The 20,953-nt window shown below is 44.5% G+C and overlaps 1 protein-coding gene across 9 annotated transcripts in view; it reads right to left on the reverse strand.

Moving 5' to 3' along the window:
* The window catches only part of mctp1a (multiple C2 domains, transmembrane 1a), a 576,914-nt gene that overhangs the window by 340,463 nt on the left and 215,498 nt on the right, over positions 1-20,953 (reverse strand). For all 9 annotated transcript variants that reach the window (XR_013579823.1, XM_078565337.1, XM_078565331.1 and 6 more), the window contains one exon: positions 12,567-12,753. Coding sequence is in view for 8 of the 9 variants with exons in the window: in XM_078565337.1 (XP_078421463.1) it covers positions 12,567-12,753 (187 nt within the window). In the remaining variant the exon portion in view is untranslated. The remainder of the gene's footprint in view (positions 1-12,566; positions 12,754-20,953) is intronic.

Here is a 20,953-nt window from a genome sequence, read left to right on the forward strand (position 1 = left end):
GAGCTGAAGAATCAGCTAAATGAAGCTAAAGAGGCTTTGAAAGCGAAAGTCTTAGGACTATCCAAGATGTGAGCAGATAACGAAGTCTTGGGTAGCTCAGCTACTGAACTAAGATAAGTTGAGATTGCATCTGAGAGAAGTCTGGCCGACTGTGAAGTCAAAAAGAAGGCCGAGACTAAATTCTGTGGTAGAAAGAAGACATGTAGAAAACAGATGCAGAATTACTAATGAGGTGATGTCTTCGGACAAGACTGAGCCTAATACTTCCCAATTTGGAGGAGAAGGTGGAGACAAGTCAAGGGAACCAAAAAGCAACTCATGATTTGCATAGTCCTGAGAGACAAATTACTGTTGGGGAAGCAGTATATGTAAAGAATTTTGGTGTAGGACCAAAGTGGTTACCTAGTAAAGTAAGTTCAGTGACGGGACCATTGTCGTACCACGTGGAAGTGGAGGGCCGGATCACCCATAAGCATGTGGGTCATTTAAGTAAAAGCGAGATATCACAACAAGATATTGTCCCACCTGTAACCATTACAAAACCACTGGTTCCTGTTGAGGATCTGAACCAAGGACAGACATGCCTGATGTCTCTGTCGGAGTAGAATACACTGAACTGCAAGTGCCTAATGAGGTACTTGATGTTTATGCAGTTCCAGAGAATGTGTTTCCTACAACAGAATTGGAAGTCGTGGAGCTGTGACATTCCACACGGATCAGGAAACCACCTGAAAGACTGAAATTGTAATTTCATGGCCCGTGTAAATATTGTAATGTCATGAGATAAATATCCTTGTAAATACAAAATGTACAGAAAAGTTAAAGGGGAAGGAATGTAGTAATTATAGTTTTGGGAGATTTTGGGCTGTAGCTTTAAGAATAATCCTGTGATGTAAGATCACATGATCTGTGTAAACCAATGTGTTAGCAGTGCAGGGAACCTCCACAGAGTAGGCTACTTCTTAGTTACGGAGTTTGATGAACGCGAGTAGTTGCTACTGCTGTCTTGTAAATAAAGTCAAATGTTTCCACTAAGAAAATTTGTCTGAAGATCAACTCTATACCACCGGCACAGAGGGCTGGTGGCTTGGTAGCCTCAGCAGCACCACTGATAGAAATGGCTGCTGCTTAGGCTGCAGGAAGGAGAAGGGGGCAACTCCATATTGGGGTATCCTCGAAGGGCTGGTAAGAATTTTTTTTTAATATGCTGTGGCCCAGCAGGCAGGCCCTGACAATCGGAGGGATGAACCCTCCAAAGTTGGTGTCGGAGCCACAGGGTTGGCCATTGCCCTCAGGAAGGCCTCCATGGACATGAAGCCTTCAGGAAGGAAGTTCCCTTCTGGAAAGCCACTGGCAGACTGGCTCAATGTACCAGGTGGTCTCCCCAGCAGGCAGGGTTGGGGGGGTGGGGGGGGGTGCAGTTCAAGGCCAATAAAATTCTGGCATCATGGTAAAATTGCCATTAAAAGGCCAATTAATTGAATTAATTGGCTGCCTGCCTCCATGGCACTTCCATTCACATCTTTGGAAATATCCTGTGGTGGCGGGAAGATATCGGGCTTCCCTCTCAACACCTTCTGCTGCCTTTTTAACCACCCCTCCTGCCTCCCAGTCCATCTCCCATTGGCTAGTAAAACCCCGGCCATACATCCTTCCATCCCACACCGCCCACCCTACCCCCGAAAACCCAGCCATGAAAGAGGGCATCAGATAACATCCTTCTTAAGCAGGATTGAAAGTTCCACATTGTATGTTGCCTATCTGGTGTCAGTGTTTGGGACATATTGAACTGGTTTGAAAGATATTGGAGACAGACATGGAAAATCTAGTTATTATAGTCCATTGTGGAACTAGCGGGCAAGAGATCGGGTTTGGAGAACACAAATTATTAGAAGGTAAATTAAAGGATGGGGCCTCATGGGTCGGTTGGCGGGAGGTGGTTTGTTTGTTGCCTTCCCACTGCTGCTGGCATTTTACCATTGGCAAGGAGGATGGCGGACAATCTGCCCACCCTTAGGCCAAATGAGGCCCTTATGTGGCCAATTAAGGGCCACTTAAAGGCCTCTTCTTGTCACCCCTGGTATTTTACCAGCAGCAGGAGGGCACTTCACCATGTGGAGTGACCATTAGATATATCCTGCTCGCTTCCCTGCAGGCTTAAAAGAGGGGCCCTCCTGATTGGGCACCTTGTGGCCCTTGGAGGGCCCACAGGTGGTGAGGCCCACTTGTCTGAAAGACTCCGCCCCACTGCCCTCATGACTGAGACATCACCCCTCGACGGGGCCTGCCTGACTGGCCCTGGCAAGCCCCACAAATGTATCTGCACTCCAGGGCCTCCTACATGGCGGCCCATTTGGGCTAGCTGCAGTCCCAGCAGTGGTCACTGCTCCTAGTAGCGAAGTTGGGGCTGAACAGCCGCCAACCTCATCTTGCAGGAGGGACATCATTCCACAAAGGGACGGAAGCCCCAACTGCAGCCAATTAACTGCCTGAGGATCATGAAATCTGGTGAGGGCTTCCATGACCAGACGAGACAGGGTTGCTCGTAACATTCCGGCCAGTGGATGGACCCCTACCATGGCCCATGACTTCAGATAAACAAGTTCTTGGTGTGGGTAGTTGCTACAAAGTCACACTCTTAACTTGCATTGTGGATTTTTCTCCTTCCTGATGTTAAACAAAACTATAGATTCATTCAAATGCAAATTAGATAGATTTCAATCAGAAAACAATATTTTGGAAAACACCGTGTGAGTACAGTAATTTGCAACATGGCACATGGTAAGTGTAGCAAGCTTGGGAGGACCAAGTGACTGAATCTATGGCCAGGATTTCCTGGTTGGCGAGCAGGGGGCGGGGCCCGCTCGCCAATGCGTAAACTCCCGATGTCACCCCGCCTCATTTCAGTTTTCAGGCCGGCGGGGGCTCAACAGAATCAGCTGTGCGCCCACCGACCTGTCAACGCCCCAATTGAAGCCATTGACAAAGTAATTAAAGTACTTAATGGACCTGCCAGTCCAACCTTAAGGTTGGCGGGCAGGCCGGGAGCCCTGGCGAGCTTAAGAAAAAGCATGAAACCTCATCCACAGGCGGGATGAGGTTTCATGTAGGTTTTAAAATTTTTCATAAAAGTGTCAATGAAAGTGATGGACATGTCCCAACTCATGTGACAGTGTCACATGAGGGAGCATGTCACGGAAATTTATCTGTTCTGTTTTTTAAATTTTTTCAGACAGAAGCCTGTAGAAGAGCTGCACTTAGCCTCAGGGAGATGAGTGCTCACTTTTGCGCACATGCGCGAAAGAGCGCACTCTCGGTTTAGGGATTCCTCCCCCGCCCGCACAGGGAACGCATAGCACTTCCTTGCGGACGTCACACTGGGTGGGCCTTAATTGGCCTGCCCAAGTAAAATGGAGGCGTGCCCCCAATTGGGGGCGCCGATCGGAGGCATGCCTCCATACACTCGCTCCTAAGCTTTCCACCTGATGGGGGCAAAATTCTGCCCTATGGTTTATTGATATCATTGGAAGGTTTTCGTTGTCTCATTTCTGGGTCTGTTTCAGATGAATTGATAGTGATAGATTACAATGATCAGACAATTCATTAATTGTTGAATCACGTGAATAATACGACAGTAAAAGGCAAACTGCATGAAACTTGGTTTATTTTTCCCCCGTAATTCCAATGTTGCTATCTTGTAGGCTAGCAAAGCTAAAGTATCATAGTTGGCTTGTACAGATGAAGCATCCTCCTATTCTGATCCTGAAGAGATGAACTGTCCTTCTATTCTGATCCTGTAAAATGAATCATCCTCCTGTTCCGATCCTGTACAGATGAACCATCATTCTGTTCTGATCCTGACCAGATGATTCATCCTTCTTGGGCAATAAATGCTGGCCCAGCCAATGAAGCCCACATCCTGGGAATGAATTTTTAAAAAAAATTCCTCTACAGATGAACTGTCCTCCTGTTCTAATCCTGTACAGCTAAACTGTCCTCCTGTTCTGATCCTGTACAGCTAAACTGTCCTCCTGTTCTAATCCTGTATAGCTAAACTGTCCTCCTGTTCTGATCCTGTACAGATGAACTGTTCTCCTGTTCTGATCCTGTACAGTTGACTGTCCTCCTGTTCTGATTGTGAACAGATGAACTGTCCTCCTGTTCTGATCCTGTACAAATGAACTGTCCTCCTGTTCTGATCCTGTACAGACGAATCGTCCTCCTGCCCTTATGCGGTACAAATGAACTGTCCTCCTGTTCTGATCCTGTAAAATGAATCATCCTCCTGTTCCGATCCTGTACAGATGAACCATCATTCTGTTCTGATCCTGACCAGATGATTCATCCTTCTTGGGCAATAAATGCTGGCCCAGCCAATGAAGCCCACATCCCGGGAATGAATTTTTAAAAAAAAATTCCTCTACAGATGAACTGTCCTCCTGTTCTAATCCTGTACAGCTAAACTGTCCTCCTGTTCTGATCCTGTACAGCTAAACTGTCCTCCTGTTCTAATCCTGTACAGCTAAACTGTCCTCCTGTTCTGATCCTGTAAAGATGAATCACCCTCCTGTTCTGATCCCATACCAATGAATCACCCTCCTGTTCTGATTCTGTACAGATGAAGCATCTTCCTGTTCTGATCCTGGACAGATGAACTTCCCGTCAGTTCCTAACTATTCTAATCCCATTTTCCAGCACCAGGCCCATAGCCTTGTATGCCATGGCATCACAGGTGCATATCCAAATACTTCTTCAATGTTATGAGGGTATCTGCCTCTACCATCCTTTCAGGTAGTGAGTTCCAGATTCCCACCACCCTCTGGGTGAAAATATTCTTCCTCACATCCCCTCTAAACCTCCTGCACCTTACCTTAAATCTATGCCCCTGGTTATTGATCCCTCCATCAAGGAGAAAAGTTCCTTCCTGTCTACCCTATCTATGCCCCTCATAATTTTATAAACCTCAAGCATGTCCCCCCCCTCAATCTTCTCTGCTCCAGGGAAAATAACCCCAAATCTATCCAATCTCTCCTCATAACTAAAGCTCTCCATCTTGGTAAATCTCCTCTGCACTCTGTCTAGTGCAATCATATCCTTCCTATAATGCGGATTCCCAGAACTGCACGCAATACTCTAGCTGTGGCCTAACCAGCATTTTATACAGTTCCAGCATAATCTCCCTGCTCTTATCTTCTATGCCTCGGCTAATAAAGGTATGTATCCCATATGCCTTCTTAACCATCTTATCTACCTGTCCTGCTACCTTAAGGGATCAGTGGACATGCACACCAAAGTCCCTCTCATCCTTGGTACTTCCCAGGGTCCGACCATTCATCGTGTATTCCCATGCTTTGTTTGTCCTGCTCAAGTGCTCACATTTATCCGGATTAAATTCTATTTGCCACTGATCAGCCCATCTGACCAGCCTGTCTATATCCTCCTGTAATCTAAGGCTATCCTCCTCACTATTTACCACCCCACAAATTTTCGTGTCATCCGCGAACTTACTGATCAACTCTCCTACATTCAACTCTAAATCGTTTATATATACCACAGACAGTAAGGGACCCAACACCGATTCCTGTGGAACCCCACTGGACACAGGCACCCAGTCACAAAAACACCCATCGACCATCACCCTCTGCTTCCTGCCACTCAGCCAATTCTGCATCCAATTTGCCAAATTGCCTTGGATCCCATGGGATCTTACCTTTGTTATCAGTCTCCCATGTGGGACCTTATCAAAAGCCTTGCTGAAGTCCAAGTTGACTACATCAAATGCATTTCCCTCATCTACACACCTGGTCACATCTTTGAAAAATACAATCAAATTGGTCAGACAAGACCTCCCCTTGACAAAACCATGCTGACTGTCCTTGATTAATCCCTGCCTCTCCAAGTGTAGATTAATTCTGTCCCTCAGAATTGCTTCCAATAGTTTCCCCACTGAGATCAGACTGACTGGCCTGTAGTTCCCTGGTTTATCCCTTCCTCCCTTCTCGAATAACAACACCACACTGACTGTCCTCCAGTCCTCTGGCACCTCTCCTGTGGCCAGAGAGGTATTGAAAATTATTGCCAGCACCCCTGCTATCTCCTTCCTTGCCTCACTCAACAGCCTGGGATACATTTCATCCAGGCCTGGAGATTTATCTACTTTTAAGTCTGCCAGACCAATGAGAGCCTCCTCCCTTTCTACGCTAATTTCTTTAATAATATCACAGTCCTTCTGCCTGATTTCCATACCCACGTCATCCCTCTCACTTGTGAACACCGACACAAAGTATTCATTTAGAACCCTACCTATGTCTTCCAGCTCCACACACAAATTACCACTGTGGTCCTTAATGGGCCCTACTCTTTCCCTAGTTATCCTCTTACTCTTAATGTACTTGTAAAATAACTTCGGATTTTCCTTTATTTTACCTGCCAATGTTTTTTCATGCCCCCCTTTTTGCTCTCCTAATTTCCTTCATAAGTTCCCCCTACACATTCTATACTCCTCCAGGGCTTCTACTGTTTTGAGCCCTCGGTATATGCCATCAGCCCCTCTTTTTCTCTTTATCCAATCCTGTATATCCCTCGACATCCAGGGTTCCCTGGATTTGTTGGTCCCACCCTTTATCTTTACTGGAATATGATGGCCCTGTACTCTCCCTATTTCCTTCTTGAATGAGTCCCAATGCTCTGACGCAGATTTACCTAAAAGTAGCTGCTCCCAATCCACTCTAGCCAAATCATTTCTGATCTTATTAAAATCGGCCTTCCCCCAATTTAGAACTCTGATTTCTGGCCCATCCTTGTCCTTTTCCATAACAACCTTGAATCTAACGGACTTATGATCACTATCTGCAAAATGCTCCCCCACTGAAACCTCTACCACTTGCCCGGCTTCATTCCCTAAAATTAAGTCCAGGACTGCCCCCTCTCTTGTAGGACCTTCTACTTACTGGCTTAAAAAGCCCTCCTGGATGCATTTTAAGAATTCCGCTCCCTCTAAACCTATCACACTATGACTAACCCAATTAATGTTGGGGAAGTTGAAATCCTCCACTATTACTACCCTGTATACTCATCTAGGGCTTGAAAAGTACCACAGTTCAGATATTTAAACAATTTTTACGGTATAATCCATATATATTGACATAATAGCCACTGGTTCATTACAGATTTTTAGAGAAGCACACAAATCTGTTTTTGCTGGTTTCCTCTGAAATTATCCAGGTTTTGTTTGGCTAGGGAATTGTAAATCTTATTTCCCCATGAATTTGAGATCCTTCCCGAAATTGCCTTTGTTTCCCAACCAAAAATCAAGTGCTGAATTTCACTACAACACTTCCATGATATTAACACATACAACCCATGCTTAACATTTTTGCCGAATGTCACCAATGCAAGGTCGGCACATCTCTAGACATAAAGCTATTTGAATTTTATGCTGTTGCACACGTTCATTTTTAGTGAAGTAAGAGGGAAGGATCATATTGCGGTAGGAAAGTAAGCTATGAGGAGGACATAATAGATCCCCTCACAGCGGAGAGGGATGGGGGTGCAGGCAGCGGTAGCTTGGGTATCCATTTGGTTTTATCTGTGAGCTTTGCTGAATCTCTTTAACTCAGCCAAGGCATTAGCAGCCTGCTTCTTAGAGTTGTGGGCAGGATTACGTCAGTGTTGCTGAATTTTACATCGCTACATGAAGCAACCACAGGAATGGAAAGGAAATATGGGATGGTGGCCTCCCAGCCACCACCACTACCTGCCTTTCACACCTCTGCCCCCTCAAAATCTCTGCCTCTTCCCTGGAAATTCTGCTGTGAGATTTTTTTATTCTTTCATGGGATGTGGATGTCGCTGGCTAGGCCAGCATTTATTGCCCATCCTAAATTGCGCTTGAGAAGGTGGTGGTGAGTGACTTCTTGGAGCACATGGACTGCAACGGTTTAAGGAGGCAGCTCACCACCACTTTCTCAAGGGGAATTAGGAATGGGCAATAAATGCTGGCCTAGCCAGCAACACCCACATCCTATGAATGAATAAAAAAAATGAGGGCCTGAAGTGAACTGTTGCTTCCAGCAGATGGGAAGAAGAGGCCAGCCTCTCAGACCAAGCAGGTGGGTATGGAAGTGGCCAAGGATGTGAGCAGAAGGAATGTGTCCTCTTGAATCTGGATAGAGTGCCCAAAGAGGATCCAGGATCTCAAGAGGGCGGAAAATGTGTGTGGCAAAACATGTTCAGGCTCCAATCTCCACACTTTCACCTTCCCCAACATCCTCCCATACAACACTTCTCACAACACCCCTCACAACACTCCTCCCATACAACACTCCTCGCAGCTGCACTCACTCCTTCCTCTCCAGACACCTTCTCACATTTTCATCTGAATAGCCAAGGTTCATACTCACCCTCACCTTATTTACATCTCACACCCACCTCACAGTTATCCTCACAATTACTCTCCATAAAATCAATTTCTCACACTCATAACTCTCTGCTTTCTTTCCTTGCAGGGGAAAGCGTACAAATTCAGAGAGAGTCAAAGAACCAGGGGTGGTCCTCCAGTGATAGCTATTTTGATCACCATTGACAATATGTGCCCATCATACCCATGTGAAGGAGATCTTGCAGCAGGAGGCTGCAGATGTCAGCAGTGACCTACAGTGAAAGGTTGAGCCTCCTGAAGTACTGGTGCTCAGATATGTAGAGAGAGCTGATTCTCAGCCTGTAGGTCAAGTGTTGGGGGTATCGCCATCTTGGAGCTGGATGTCTGTACCCATCCTCTTTGCCCTGTGGAACAGCATATGCCTTAGGAAAAGGCAGCTGGTGCTGTTGGCGTTGCTGGTGCGGCTTCCGTTGTTCTTCATTAAAAGGCCTAGGCAGAGTGGAATAAGCTGTTCCCATGCTGCAATGAAGACTGACAGCAGGGAAATGCAGAGCAAGGTGCGTTAAGGCCAAGGTAGGTGAAATGATTTTTAAGTTGGAAATCACCTGTTAAGCAGTGAAATCTGTCTCACTGAACAAACGCTGTGAGCAGAAGCCTTTCACATAGGCAGCCTAACAGCTATCGTGTATCGTTCACATGGTGGGGGAGGCGCTGTCAGGGTCAAGATATATTTCCCATCCTTAACCTCCCTTGAGAAGGTGGTGGTGAGCCACCTTCTTGAACTGTTGCAATCTATGTGGTGCTGTTAGGGAAGGAGTTCCAAGATTTTGACCCAGCAATAGTGAAGGAATGACGATATAGTTCCAAATCTGGATAGGGTGTGGCTTGGAGGGAAACTTGCAGCTGGTGGTGTTCCCATGCATTTGCTGCCCTTGTCCTTCGAGGTGGTAGAGGTTGTGGGTTTGGAAGGTGTAGTTGAAGGAGCCTTGGTGAGTTTCTGCAGTGCATCTGGTGGATGACATACACTGCTGGCACTGTGCGTTGATGGTGGAGGAAGTGAATGATGAAGGTGGTGGATAGGGTGCCAATCAAGCGAGCTGCTTTGTCCTGGATGGTGTCGAGCTTCTTGAATGTTGTTGGAGCTGCATTCATCCAGGCAAGTGAAGAATATCCATCAAATTCCTAACTTGTGCCTTGTAGATGGTTGCCAGGCTTTGGAGTGTCAGGTAGTGAGTTACCCTCCGTAGAATTCCCAGCCTTTGACCTGCTCTTGCAGTAATGATATGGTAATCCAGTTATGTTTCTGATTAATGGTAACTAACCCCACTCCAGGATGTTGATATTAGGGGATTCAGCTATGGCAGTGCCATTGAATGCCAAGGGGAGATTGTTAGATTCTCTCTTGTGTGGAGTGAATGTTACTTGCCACTTATCAGCCTAAGCCTTAATGCACTTAATCGGGGTGGTGGCAAGAAGGCAGCGGGGTCCCCGCCCACCACCCGCCCACCTGATTAAATGCCCCACCACCAAATTCGCCAAAAGGGGAGGGCATTAAATTCTGCCCTAAAACATGGTTTACTAAAATTAAGACAGAAACTTACAGCAATTTTCAATATTTCGTCATCACAGTGGCAGTTAAGTGGCTTGAGCAAAAACAATAAACATTGGGTCATGAAATCCTATGGGGGCTGTGCCAGCCTCTTATCGTAAATGGTTAAAAAGAGTTGTTTAAGGTAATCCCTTTTGGGTTCTGTCAATCTCTCACCAGAGTTATGGTGGGAACCAGATTTTATCCACAGGATCTCCAATTTTACTTTTAATTTTAACAAGAAGTATGTCCAAAGTTTAATGAGAGCTTGATGGATGGAACAGAGCTGTGCAAATATTTGTGCATTCGTATTTAGCTGAATACACTTTTTTTAAGACCACTGCTTGTTTTTTATCTTAGTATTCTGGCAATATTAAAAGTAAAACCTAATTTTCTCAACATGAACTTGTATTTTTGAGCATCAATCCTCACCCACAAAATCACAGAATCACAGAGTCTTAACAGCACAGACGGAGGCCATTCGGCCCATCATGTCTGCACCGGTTCTCCAAATGAGCATTATGATCTAGTGCCCTTGCACTGCCTTTTCCCCGTACCCTTGCACATTGTTTCTGTTCAAATAATCATCTAATGTCCTCTTGAATGCCTCGATTGAATCTGCCTCCACCACACTTCGAGGCAATGCATTCCAGACCCAAGCCACTCATTGTGTGAAAAAGTTTTTTCTCACGTCACACTTGCTTCTTTTGCAATTCACTTTAAATCTGTGCCCTCTCGTTCTTGATCCTTTTACGAGTGGGAACAGCTTCTCCCTATCTACTCTGTCCAGCCCCCTCATGATTTTGAACATCTCTATCAAGTCTCCTCTTAGCCTTCTTCTCTCCAAGGAGAACGGTCCCAACATCTCCAATCCATCCTGATAGCTGAAGTTTCCCATCCCTGGAACCATTCTCGTAAACCTCTTCTGCACTCTCTCCAATGTGTTCACATCCTTCCTATAATATGGTGCCCAGAACTGTACACAATATTCCAGCTGAGGGCTAATGAGTGTCTTATATAAATTCAGCATAACCTCCTTGCTCTTGTACTCTATGCCCCTATTAATAAAGCCCAGGGTACTATATGCTTTATTAACTGCTCTCTCCACCTGTCCTAACACTTTCAATGATCTATGCACATATACACCCAAGTATTTCTGCTCCTGCACCCCCTTCAAAATTGCATCCCTTATTTTATATTGTCTCTCCATGTTTTTCCTACAACAATGCATCACCTTACACTTCTCCGTATTGAACTTCATCTGCCACCTATCTGCCCACTCCACAACTTGTCTATGTCTTCTTGAAGCTCCAAATCATCCTCCTCGCAGTTCACAACACTCCCAAGCTTTGTATCATCTGCAAACTTTGAAATTGTCCCCTGCACACCAAGATCCAGATCATTAATATATATCAGGAAAAGCAAGGGTCCCAATACTGACCCCTGGAGAACTCCACTATAAACCTTCCTCCAGCCTGAAAAGTATCCAAAAAACTCTGCTTCCCATTTTTCAGCCAATTTTGTAATCATGTTGCTACTGCCCCTTTTAATCCATGAGCAATAACTTTTCTCACAAGTTAATTGTGTGGCCCTGTGTCAAATGCCTTTTCAAAGTCCATGTACGCTACATCAACAGCATTACCCTCAGTGACCTTTTCTATTACCTCTTCAAAAAATTCCAGCAAGTTAGTTAATCAAGATTTTCCCTTTAGAAATCCATGCTGGCTCTTCCTTATCAACCCATATTTTTCCATGTGACTACTAATTCTATCCCAAATAATTGTTTCCAGAATCCTGCCCACCACTGATGTTAAACTGACTGGTCTATAATTGCTGGGCTTATCCTTACAGCCTTTTTTGAACAAGGGTGTAACATTTGCAATTCTTCAGTCCTCTGGCACGACCCGAGTCTAGGGAAGACTGAAAGATTATGGCTAGTGCCCCTGCAATTTCTACTCTCACTTCCTTCAATATCCTTGGATGCATCTCATCCAGTCCAGGTGCCTTGTCAACTTTAAGTACCGACAGTCTATTCAACACTTCCTCCCAAAAATTTTGAACCCTTCTAGTGACAGAGTTGCCTCATCCGTCACCATGGCCTGGCTAGCATTTACCTCCTTGGTAAAGATGGATGCAAAGTGTTCATTTAGTACCTCAGTCACAGCCCCTTCGTCCATGTGTAAATTCCCTTTTAGGTCCCTAATCGGCCTGGCTCATCCTTTTACCACCATTTTACTATTTATAGAAGACAATAAGAAGACTCTGGGATTCCCCTCTATGTTGGCTGCCAGTCTTTTCTCATAATCCCTCTTCGCTTTTCTAATATGCTTTTTCACCTCCCTTCTGAACCTTCTGTACTCCTCTTGGTTCTCAATTGTATTTTCTACCTGACACATGTCATAAGCGCACTTTTTCTTCTTTATCTTAACTTCAATCTCCTTTTTCATTCAGAGAGCTCTGGATTTGTTTGTCCTACCTTTCTCCTGCTGATTTATCTCATTTTTGTATACTAATAATAGCTGAAAAACCCAGATTTTTAAATTGATAATAAAAATTGACTTTAATGACTATTACAAATATTAGACTAATAATACATACATATTTTTCCGCTATTTCACTGCGTTCTTCCTTGTTGTCCAACATGCAGAAAGACAGATCCAAGAGATTGACTGGAGTAGATGCTGTTAGAGTGACCAGAAGCACTATGTGGCCTTTTCCTTCTGACAGGGCTATGTCTAATTTGTGTGTATGTTCCTTACTTAGGCCTGATAAGTCAATTTGACAACTGTAACACAAAAGGAGAAAAGATCAATCAATTACCTGCCTGTAGCTTTTGGTTCAAGGAAAATAAAGATACTTCAGGTAAACTCTTAAATTAAATATTTTGTATCCATTCTTGTTGCCTGACCTGCAGTTAAAAAATCTGGCAGGACTTTGTGCCTCCAATTTTCCCACCTCAATCAACCTGAAGGCAGGCCTAGAAGTGGGTACCCAGCATTCTGACCAAAACAGGCAAGAGCCAATTTATAGTCCCCTGCCAGTTATAGGACCTGACGGCAATGTTCAAGGGGGAAATAGGTGCCCCATATATGGTGCATCTCAGTCCTATTTCTCCAGGCTTTGAAGGCCAAACTGACCACTGGGGGACTCTCCCAAAAGGTAAGCTTTTAAAGGTGTTTGTGTGCTCAGGAAGAGCAGGAATGTTTCTTCACACTACACTGGCAGGTTAAGTGATTGGTCAGAATATAAAGAACAGCAGAGAATAACTAAAAGGTTAATCAGGAGAAATATGTTAGAGTATGAGAGGAAGCTAGCTAGAAATGTAAAAATGGATAGCAAGAGTTTCTACAAGTATTTAAAAAAGAACGAGGTAAGTAAAGTGAGTGTTGGTCCTTTAGTGAGTGACAGTGGGGAGTTAATAGTAAATAATAAGGAAATAGTGGATGAAATGAACCAATATTTTGTGCTTCTGTGTTCACAATAGAGGATATAAAAACATTCCAGTAATAGTTGCAAATCAGGAGGTGAAAGGGAGAGAGGAACTTGGTGAAATTACAATCACTAGGGAAACGGTACTGAGCAAACTGATGGAGCTGCGGGTTGACCAGTCGCTGGGTCCTGATGGACTTCATCAAAGGTCTTAAAAGAGGCGGCTAATGAGGTAGCAAATGCGCTGATGTTAATTTTCCAAAATTCCCTAGATTCTGGAAAGGTTCCATCAGACTGGAAAGTAGCAAATATAACCCCTCTATTCAAGAAGGGATGAAGACAGAAAACAGGAAACTCGAGGCCTGCTTGGTGTCTGTCGTGGGGAAGCTGTTAGAATTAATCATTAAGGAGGTTATAGCTGGGCACTTAGAAAAACTCAAGGTAATTGGAAAGAGTCAGCTTGGTTTTGTGAACCAATTTATTGGAGCTTTTTGAAGGAGTAACATGCACTGTGGATAAAGGGATGTCTATAGACGTACTGCACTTGGATTTCCAGAAGGCATTTGATAAGGTGCCATTTCAAAGGTTATTGCTGAAAATAAAAACTCATTGTGTAGGGGGTAACCTATTAGCATAGATAAAGGATTGGCTGGCTGGCAGAAAACAGAGATTATGCATAAATGGGTCTTTTTCTGATTGACAGGATGTGACGAATGGAGTCCTGCAGGGGTCTGTGCTGGCGGCTCAACTTTTATAATTTACATCAATGACATAGATGAGGGGAGTGAAGGCATTATGGCTAAATTTGCAGGTGACACAAAGATAGGTAGGAAAGTATGTTGTGAAGAGGACATAAGGAAGTTGCAGATGGATGTAGATAGGTTGAATGAGTAGACAAAGATCTGGCAAATGGAGTATAATGTGGGAAAATGTGAAGTTGTTCACTTTGGGATGAAGAATAAAAAAGCAGAGTATTACTTAAATGGAGAACGGCTGCAGAATTCCGAGGTACAGAGGGATCTAGGTGTTCTACTGCATGAGTTAGAAAAGGTTAGTACGTAGGTACAGCAAGTAATTAAGAAGGCTAATAGAATGCTATCCTTTATTACGAGAGGAACATAAAAGTAAGGATGTTATGCTTCAGTTATACAGGGCATTGGTGAGACCTATCTTGAATACTGTATGCAGTTTTGGTCTCCTTATTTAAGGAAGGATGTAAATGCGATGCCGGCGGTTTAGAGGAGGTTTACTAGATTAATACCTGGAATGAGCAGGTTGTCTTATGAGGAAAGGTTGGACAGACTGTTTGCACTGGCGTTTAGAAGAGTGAGGGGTGACTTGATTGAAGCCTTGACAAGGTGGAGGTCGAAAGGATGTTTCCTCTTCTGGGGGAGTCCAGAACTAGGAGGCACTGTTTTAAGATTAGGGCAGAGATGAGGAGAATTTTTTTCTCTCAGAGGGTTGTGCGATCATGGAACTTTCTGCCTCAGAAGATGGTGGAGGTAGCGTCATTGAATATTTTTAAGGTGGAGGTAGATAGATTCTTGTTAGGAAAGGGATTCAAAGTTTATCGGGGATAGATGGGAATGTGGAATTCGAAACACAAGCACATCAGCCTTGATCTTATTGAAGGGTGCAGCAGTCTCGAGGGGCTGAATGGCCAACTCCTGCTCCTATTTCTTATGTTTTTATGTTCCTATATGTTTGTAACATTACCTCTATGCTACTATTCCTGTCCCTTTCCATTAAGAAATTTTAGTTGGAATATTTTTATAAGTCTGCATTCAACGTTCAGAACATACAACAAAATACACAAAAGTTTTAAGTTTGGTTAATTTTTAGTTAGTTATAATTACACCAAAGATGAAATATCAAGTATAATCACTACCACCACCCAAAATAAATTGCAGGAATTGAGGGATTCAATAATTTCCACTATTAATTGTGGCATTTAAGTAAAGTAATGATACCTTCTTGCTCACTAGTATTTCCAAATGCTGTTCACCGGTGAGAAGATTTCAAGTGGCAATAGCAGTTTTTAGTGAAATAATTGTGACGCATTCTAGATAACATGATAATATGCTGTACAGTGAAAACTATGGGGGCCTACAGTAATTAACTGGTCAGTCAAAAACACTGATTAAAGTACTAGCAAATATTAGGGTTTTTTAGAAGCTATTTAGTGTAACAACAACGAAAAGACAAAGTGATTTTGTGCAAAAGGATTACAATAGCAATACAATTGTACTCATGGCATTTTTATAGAAATAATAAATGGATAAAATTGCACTTATATAGTGCCTTACATGATTTCAGAATGTCCCATAGCAATTTACTGCCAATGAAGTGCTTTTGAATTGTAGTCACTTTTGTAATGTAGGGAAACTTGGTAGATAAATTGCCATTCTCCATGGCAACACCTCTACCAATCAGAGAGTCCACCTGCAAACCAATCAGCACTTTCCTCTCATGAAGTATTAATTGTTGTTTCCTTTACATTTGGTATTCTTATGAATTGTCCTGAAGAGAGCAAGACAAAAAGCTTTGACAACATGTGTCTTTTCAGCAATACTAGATGTAATATATGATCAGAGGTTCATAGGCTCATAGACGTTTACAGCACAGAAGGACAGAAGGAGCCCATTCGGCCTACTGTGTCCACGCCGATCAACAAAGACCTGACTACACTAATCCCATTTTCCAGCGCTTGGTCCATAGCCCTGAAGGCTATGGCAATGCAAGTGAATATCTAAATACTTCTTAATTTTACGAGTTTCTGAATCAACCACCCTTTCAGGCAATGAGTTCCAGACTCCAACCACCCTCTGGGTGAAAAAAGTTCTCCTCAACTCCCCTCTTAGCCTTCTACCTCTTACCTTAAATTTACGCTCCCTGATTATTGACCCCTCTACTAATGGAAAAAGTGCCTTCCCATCCACTTGATCTATGCCCCTCATAATCTTATACACCTCTATCAGGTCTCATAATCTTATACACCTCTATCAGGTCTCATAATCTTATACACCTCTATCAGGTCCCCTCTCAACCTCCGTTGCTCAAAGTAAAACAACCCCGGCCTATCCAATCTTTCCTCATAACTCAGACCCTCCAGTCCAGGCAGCATCCTGGTAAATCTCCTCTGCACCCTCTCCAGTGCAATCACATCCTTCCTATAATGTGGTGACCAGAACTGCAAGCAATACTTCAGTTGTAGCCTAACCAGCATTTTATACAGTTCCAGCATAACCTCCCTGCTCTTGTATTCTATGCCTCGGCTAATAAAGGCATATGCCTTCTTAACCACCTTATCTACCTGCCTTGCTACCTTCAGGGATCTATGGAAATGCACACCAAGGTCCCTCTGATTTCAGTACTGTCCAGGGTCCTACCATTCATAGTGTATTCCCTTGCCTTGTTAGCCCTCCCCAAGTGCATTACCTCACACTTTTCCGGGTTGAATTCCATTTGCCACTGCTCTGCCCACCTGACCTCCTGCAGTTTATGGCTATCCTCCTCATTATTTACCACCCTAACAGTTTTCGTGTCATCCATGAACTTCTTGATCATACCCCCTACATTTAAGTCCAAATCATTTATGTACACCACAGACAGCAAAGGCCCCAGCACTGAGCCTTGCGGAACTCCACTGGAAACAGACTTCCAGTCACAGAAACATCCCTCTACCATCACCCTCTGCTTCCTGCCTCTCAGCCAATTTTGGATCCAATGTGCCACTTTGCCTTGGACCCCATGAGCTCTTACTTTCTTGACCAGTTTTCCATGAGGGATCTTATCAAAAGCCTTGCTAAAGTCCAGGTAGATCACATCAAATGCATTACCCTCATCAACACTCCTGGTTACCTCCTCAAAAAATTCAATCAAATTTGTCAAACACAAACTTCCCTTAACAAATCCATGCTGACTATCCCTGATTAATCTGTGTTTCTTCAAGTGCAGATATGTTCTGTCCCTCAGAATTCTTTCTAGTAACTTCCCCGCCACCAAGGTTAGATTGGCTGGCCTGTAATTTCCTGGTCTATCTCTTCCTCTCTTTTTTAATAATGGGACAACATTAGCAGTCCTCCAGTCCTTTGGCACCTCACCTGTGGCCAGAGAGGATTTGAAAATTACTGCCAGGGCCCCTGATACCTCTTCCCTTGCCTCCCACCACGGCCTGGGATACATCTCATCCGGGCCTGTGGATTTATCCACTTTTAAGGCCACTAAACCTGCTTGTACCTCCTCTCTCGCTATGTTAATTTCCTCCAATATTTCACAGTCCTCCACCCTGATGCGTATATCTACGTCATCCTTTTCCATTGCGAAGACTGACGCAAAGTATTCATTGAGGATTGCATCCACGTCTTCCGGGTCCACACACAGATTACCTCTATGGTCCCTAATTGGCCCTACTCTTTCCCTTTCAATGGCAGAATCAAGCCATTAAAATAAAATGCACACATCTTGTAGGCTTTTATATTTGTACATATGTTTGGCTGGCAGCTCTTTTGGAATTTACAAGCCACATAATTAAACTTCCTTTGCCTCTTTGTCTAAAGCTAGAAAGAGACTCCATGGGCAGTCAGTGGTAAACCACAACAAGAAGGGTAATGGTCAAGAACCAGCTATCTGATCCAGTATACGTTGCTGTTTAGAGTAGCTGGTTCAATTTATAATTCAATAAATCTGTTTGGCAGTTCAAAGCCTTAGACGGATTTTCGGGAAATGTTTATTCTCCTGATTTTGAAGTTGGGGAAGATCATGCTAGGGCATCCAACCAGTAACCAAAAAACAGTGAAGAAGATTCTGTTTACTACAACAACAAATTACAATTTATTTTTATATAGTGCCTTTAATACAATGGAATGTTCCAAGGAGCTTCACGGGTGTATCATAAAACAAAGAATGACACCAAGCCACATTATCAGACATTAGGTCAGGTGACCAAAAGCTTGGTCAAAGAGGTAAGTTTTACAGAGTGTTTTAAAGGAGGAAAGCGGGAAGAAAGGCAAAAGGTGTAGGGAGAGAATTCAAGGGCTTGGGGCCTAGACAACTGAAGCACAGTCATTGCTGGTGGAGCAATTAGAATTGGGGGTGCACAACAGGCCAGAATTAGAGGAGCACAGATATCTCAGAGGGCTGTGGGCTGGAGGGCATACAGGGAATTTTAAAGTCACCATGTGGTTTGACTGGGAGCGAATGTAGATCAGTAAACACAGGGTGATAGGTGAATGGAACTTGCTGCAAGTTAAGACACTGGCAGGATGGTTTTGGATGACCTCCATTTTACGAAAGAGGGTAGAATGTGGGAGATGCGCCAGGAGTGTGTTGGAATAGTCAAGTCTAGAGGTAACAAAGGCATGAATGAGGGTTTCAGCAGCAGATGACCTGAGACAGGGACAAAGTCGGCGGATGTTACGGAGGTGGAAATAGGCACTCTTAGCGATGGGACAAATATGAGTCAGAACAGAAGCTCATCCGAGATCAACTGTGAGACAAGATTGGAAACAGACTGGTTTAATCTCAGGCAGTTGTCAGGGAGAGGGACAGAGTTGGTAGCTGGGGAACAGTGTTTGGAAAGGGACCTAAAATAATGGGCAAAATTTTCCATGCACATTGGCGTTGGGCGTCATGGTGGGCATGAGCGGATGGCCAAAATCAGTTTCACAATGTCGTGAACCCAGTTTGCAATTATCCATTCTGCCCGCCAATGGTGAACCACCTTTCCCCCCACCGGACATTGGGAACTTCATTTTAATACATCTGAATATCATTATAAACCCCGCTCGCTGGAATCATCCCCCCACACTGGTTTATCCAGGCGCGTCAGCATGACAACGTGTTGCACAACTGGACATAAGCGACGTGCACCTGGACCGGGACTTTGAGGTTTGTTTGCCGACCTTGTTTTGGGCGGTACTCACGCTCATCAGCGCCAGGCTTCACAGGCAGCACCACATCGTTTTTAGGAGGGTTCACGGGTAGGTCCCTACTTACTAGACCAGCCATAAGGCGGGGGTGGCTTTTCAATGGCTGCAGGGCTATGGCTTGCTTGGGCAAGGGGGAGAAGTGGCCTCAGGCAAGGGAAGAGGTTGTAAGGCTAGGGCATTACTGGGGAACACATGTTGATCTGTGCAAGTGGCCTCAAGAGGGTGAGGGCTGAGGGGGTAATCTCCAGATGAGGCCAGATGGAGATGTGAGGTTGTGTGCGGGAGAGTGAGTGGTGATGTCCCTTGAGCTAGCAGTGAGTGAGATGCCAGTGATGGGCTTGTAAGTGTGAGAGTTTAGAGTGATGAGATGGCTGCCTTACCCTGGCAGCACAGATGAGATCATTCATCCTCTTTCTGCACTGGGTGCGAACCTCTTCTGTGCAGTGTTGGCATTGACCACCACTGCCACTGTCTCCCAAGCTGGAGTGGTGACACTGATGGGCCTCCTGCAGCCAGAACGGGGGTAGAGGACATCGTGGCGGGCTTCAACAGTGTCCAAAAGGCAGCCCAGGCATTCGTCACTGAATAAGGGGGCTGCAGTCTTCTCGCCTTCTGTCATATCTTCTGTGCAGCAGTCCTGGTCTGGAAGCACTGAGAGGTGTGTGTGTGGCTGCACTTTAAATATGGCGCCCGGCATGAGGAAGCGGCAAGGTGATGGCGTGCCGGGCAAATTGGAGGCCACCTGCCAGTGAAACAGCGTGTTTCCCGGGAATATGTGATCAATGAGGCAGGATTGAACGATATGGTCCAAAAGCTGCCATTGCGGCCAATGGGTAAAACATCCTTTTTCCCACCCGCTACCGCACTTTGTGCAAATCTGAGATGATTTCGCCCAATGACTTCAGTCTTCCCAATATTTAATTGGTGGAAATTTCTGCTCAACCAATACTGCATGTCAGATAAGCATTCTGATGATTTAGCAATAGTGGAGAAGTCAAGAGAGGCGGTGATGACCAAGAGCAGAGTGTCGTCAGTGTACATGTGAAAACTGCCTTTGTGTGACATTCCTGAAGGGCAGCATGTAGATGAGAAATAGGAAGGGGCCAAAGATAAATCCTTGGGGAGATACCAAAGGTAATGGTGCAAGAGCAGGGAGAGAAGCTGTTGCAAGTGATTCTCTGGATATGATTAGATAGACAATAATGAAACCACATGAGAGCGATCCCATCCAGCTGGTCGACAGAGGAGAGGCATTGGAGGTGGATGGTGTGATCAACTGTGACAAAGGCTGCAGACAGGTCAAGAAGGATGAGGAGGCAAAGTTTATCTTTGTCACAGTCACATAGGATGTCATTTGTGACTTTGATAAAAGCTATTTTGGTACTGTGGCAGGGTCGGAAACCTGATTGAAGGGAATCAAACATGGAGTTCTGGGAAAGATGGGAATGGATTTGGAGACAACACACTCAAGGACTTTGGAAAGGAAAGAGAGGTTGGAGATGAGACTGAAAGAAAAACAGAAAATGGTGGAAAAACTCAGCAGGTCTGACAGCATCTGTGGAGAGAAAAACAGAGTTAACGTTTTGGGTCTGTATGACCCTTCTTCAGAGCTACAGAGAAGTAGAA

The sequence above is a fragment of the Cetorhinus maximus genome, chromosome 2 (assembly GCF_964194155.1).
Source record: "Cetorhinus maximus chromosome 2, sCetMax3.hap1.1, whole genome shotgun sequence".
NCBI lineage: Eukaryota > Metazoa > Chordata > Chondrichthyes > Lamniformes > Cetorhinidae > Cetorhinus > Cetorhinus maximus.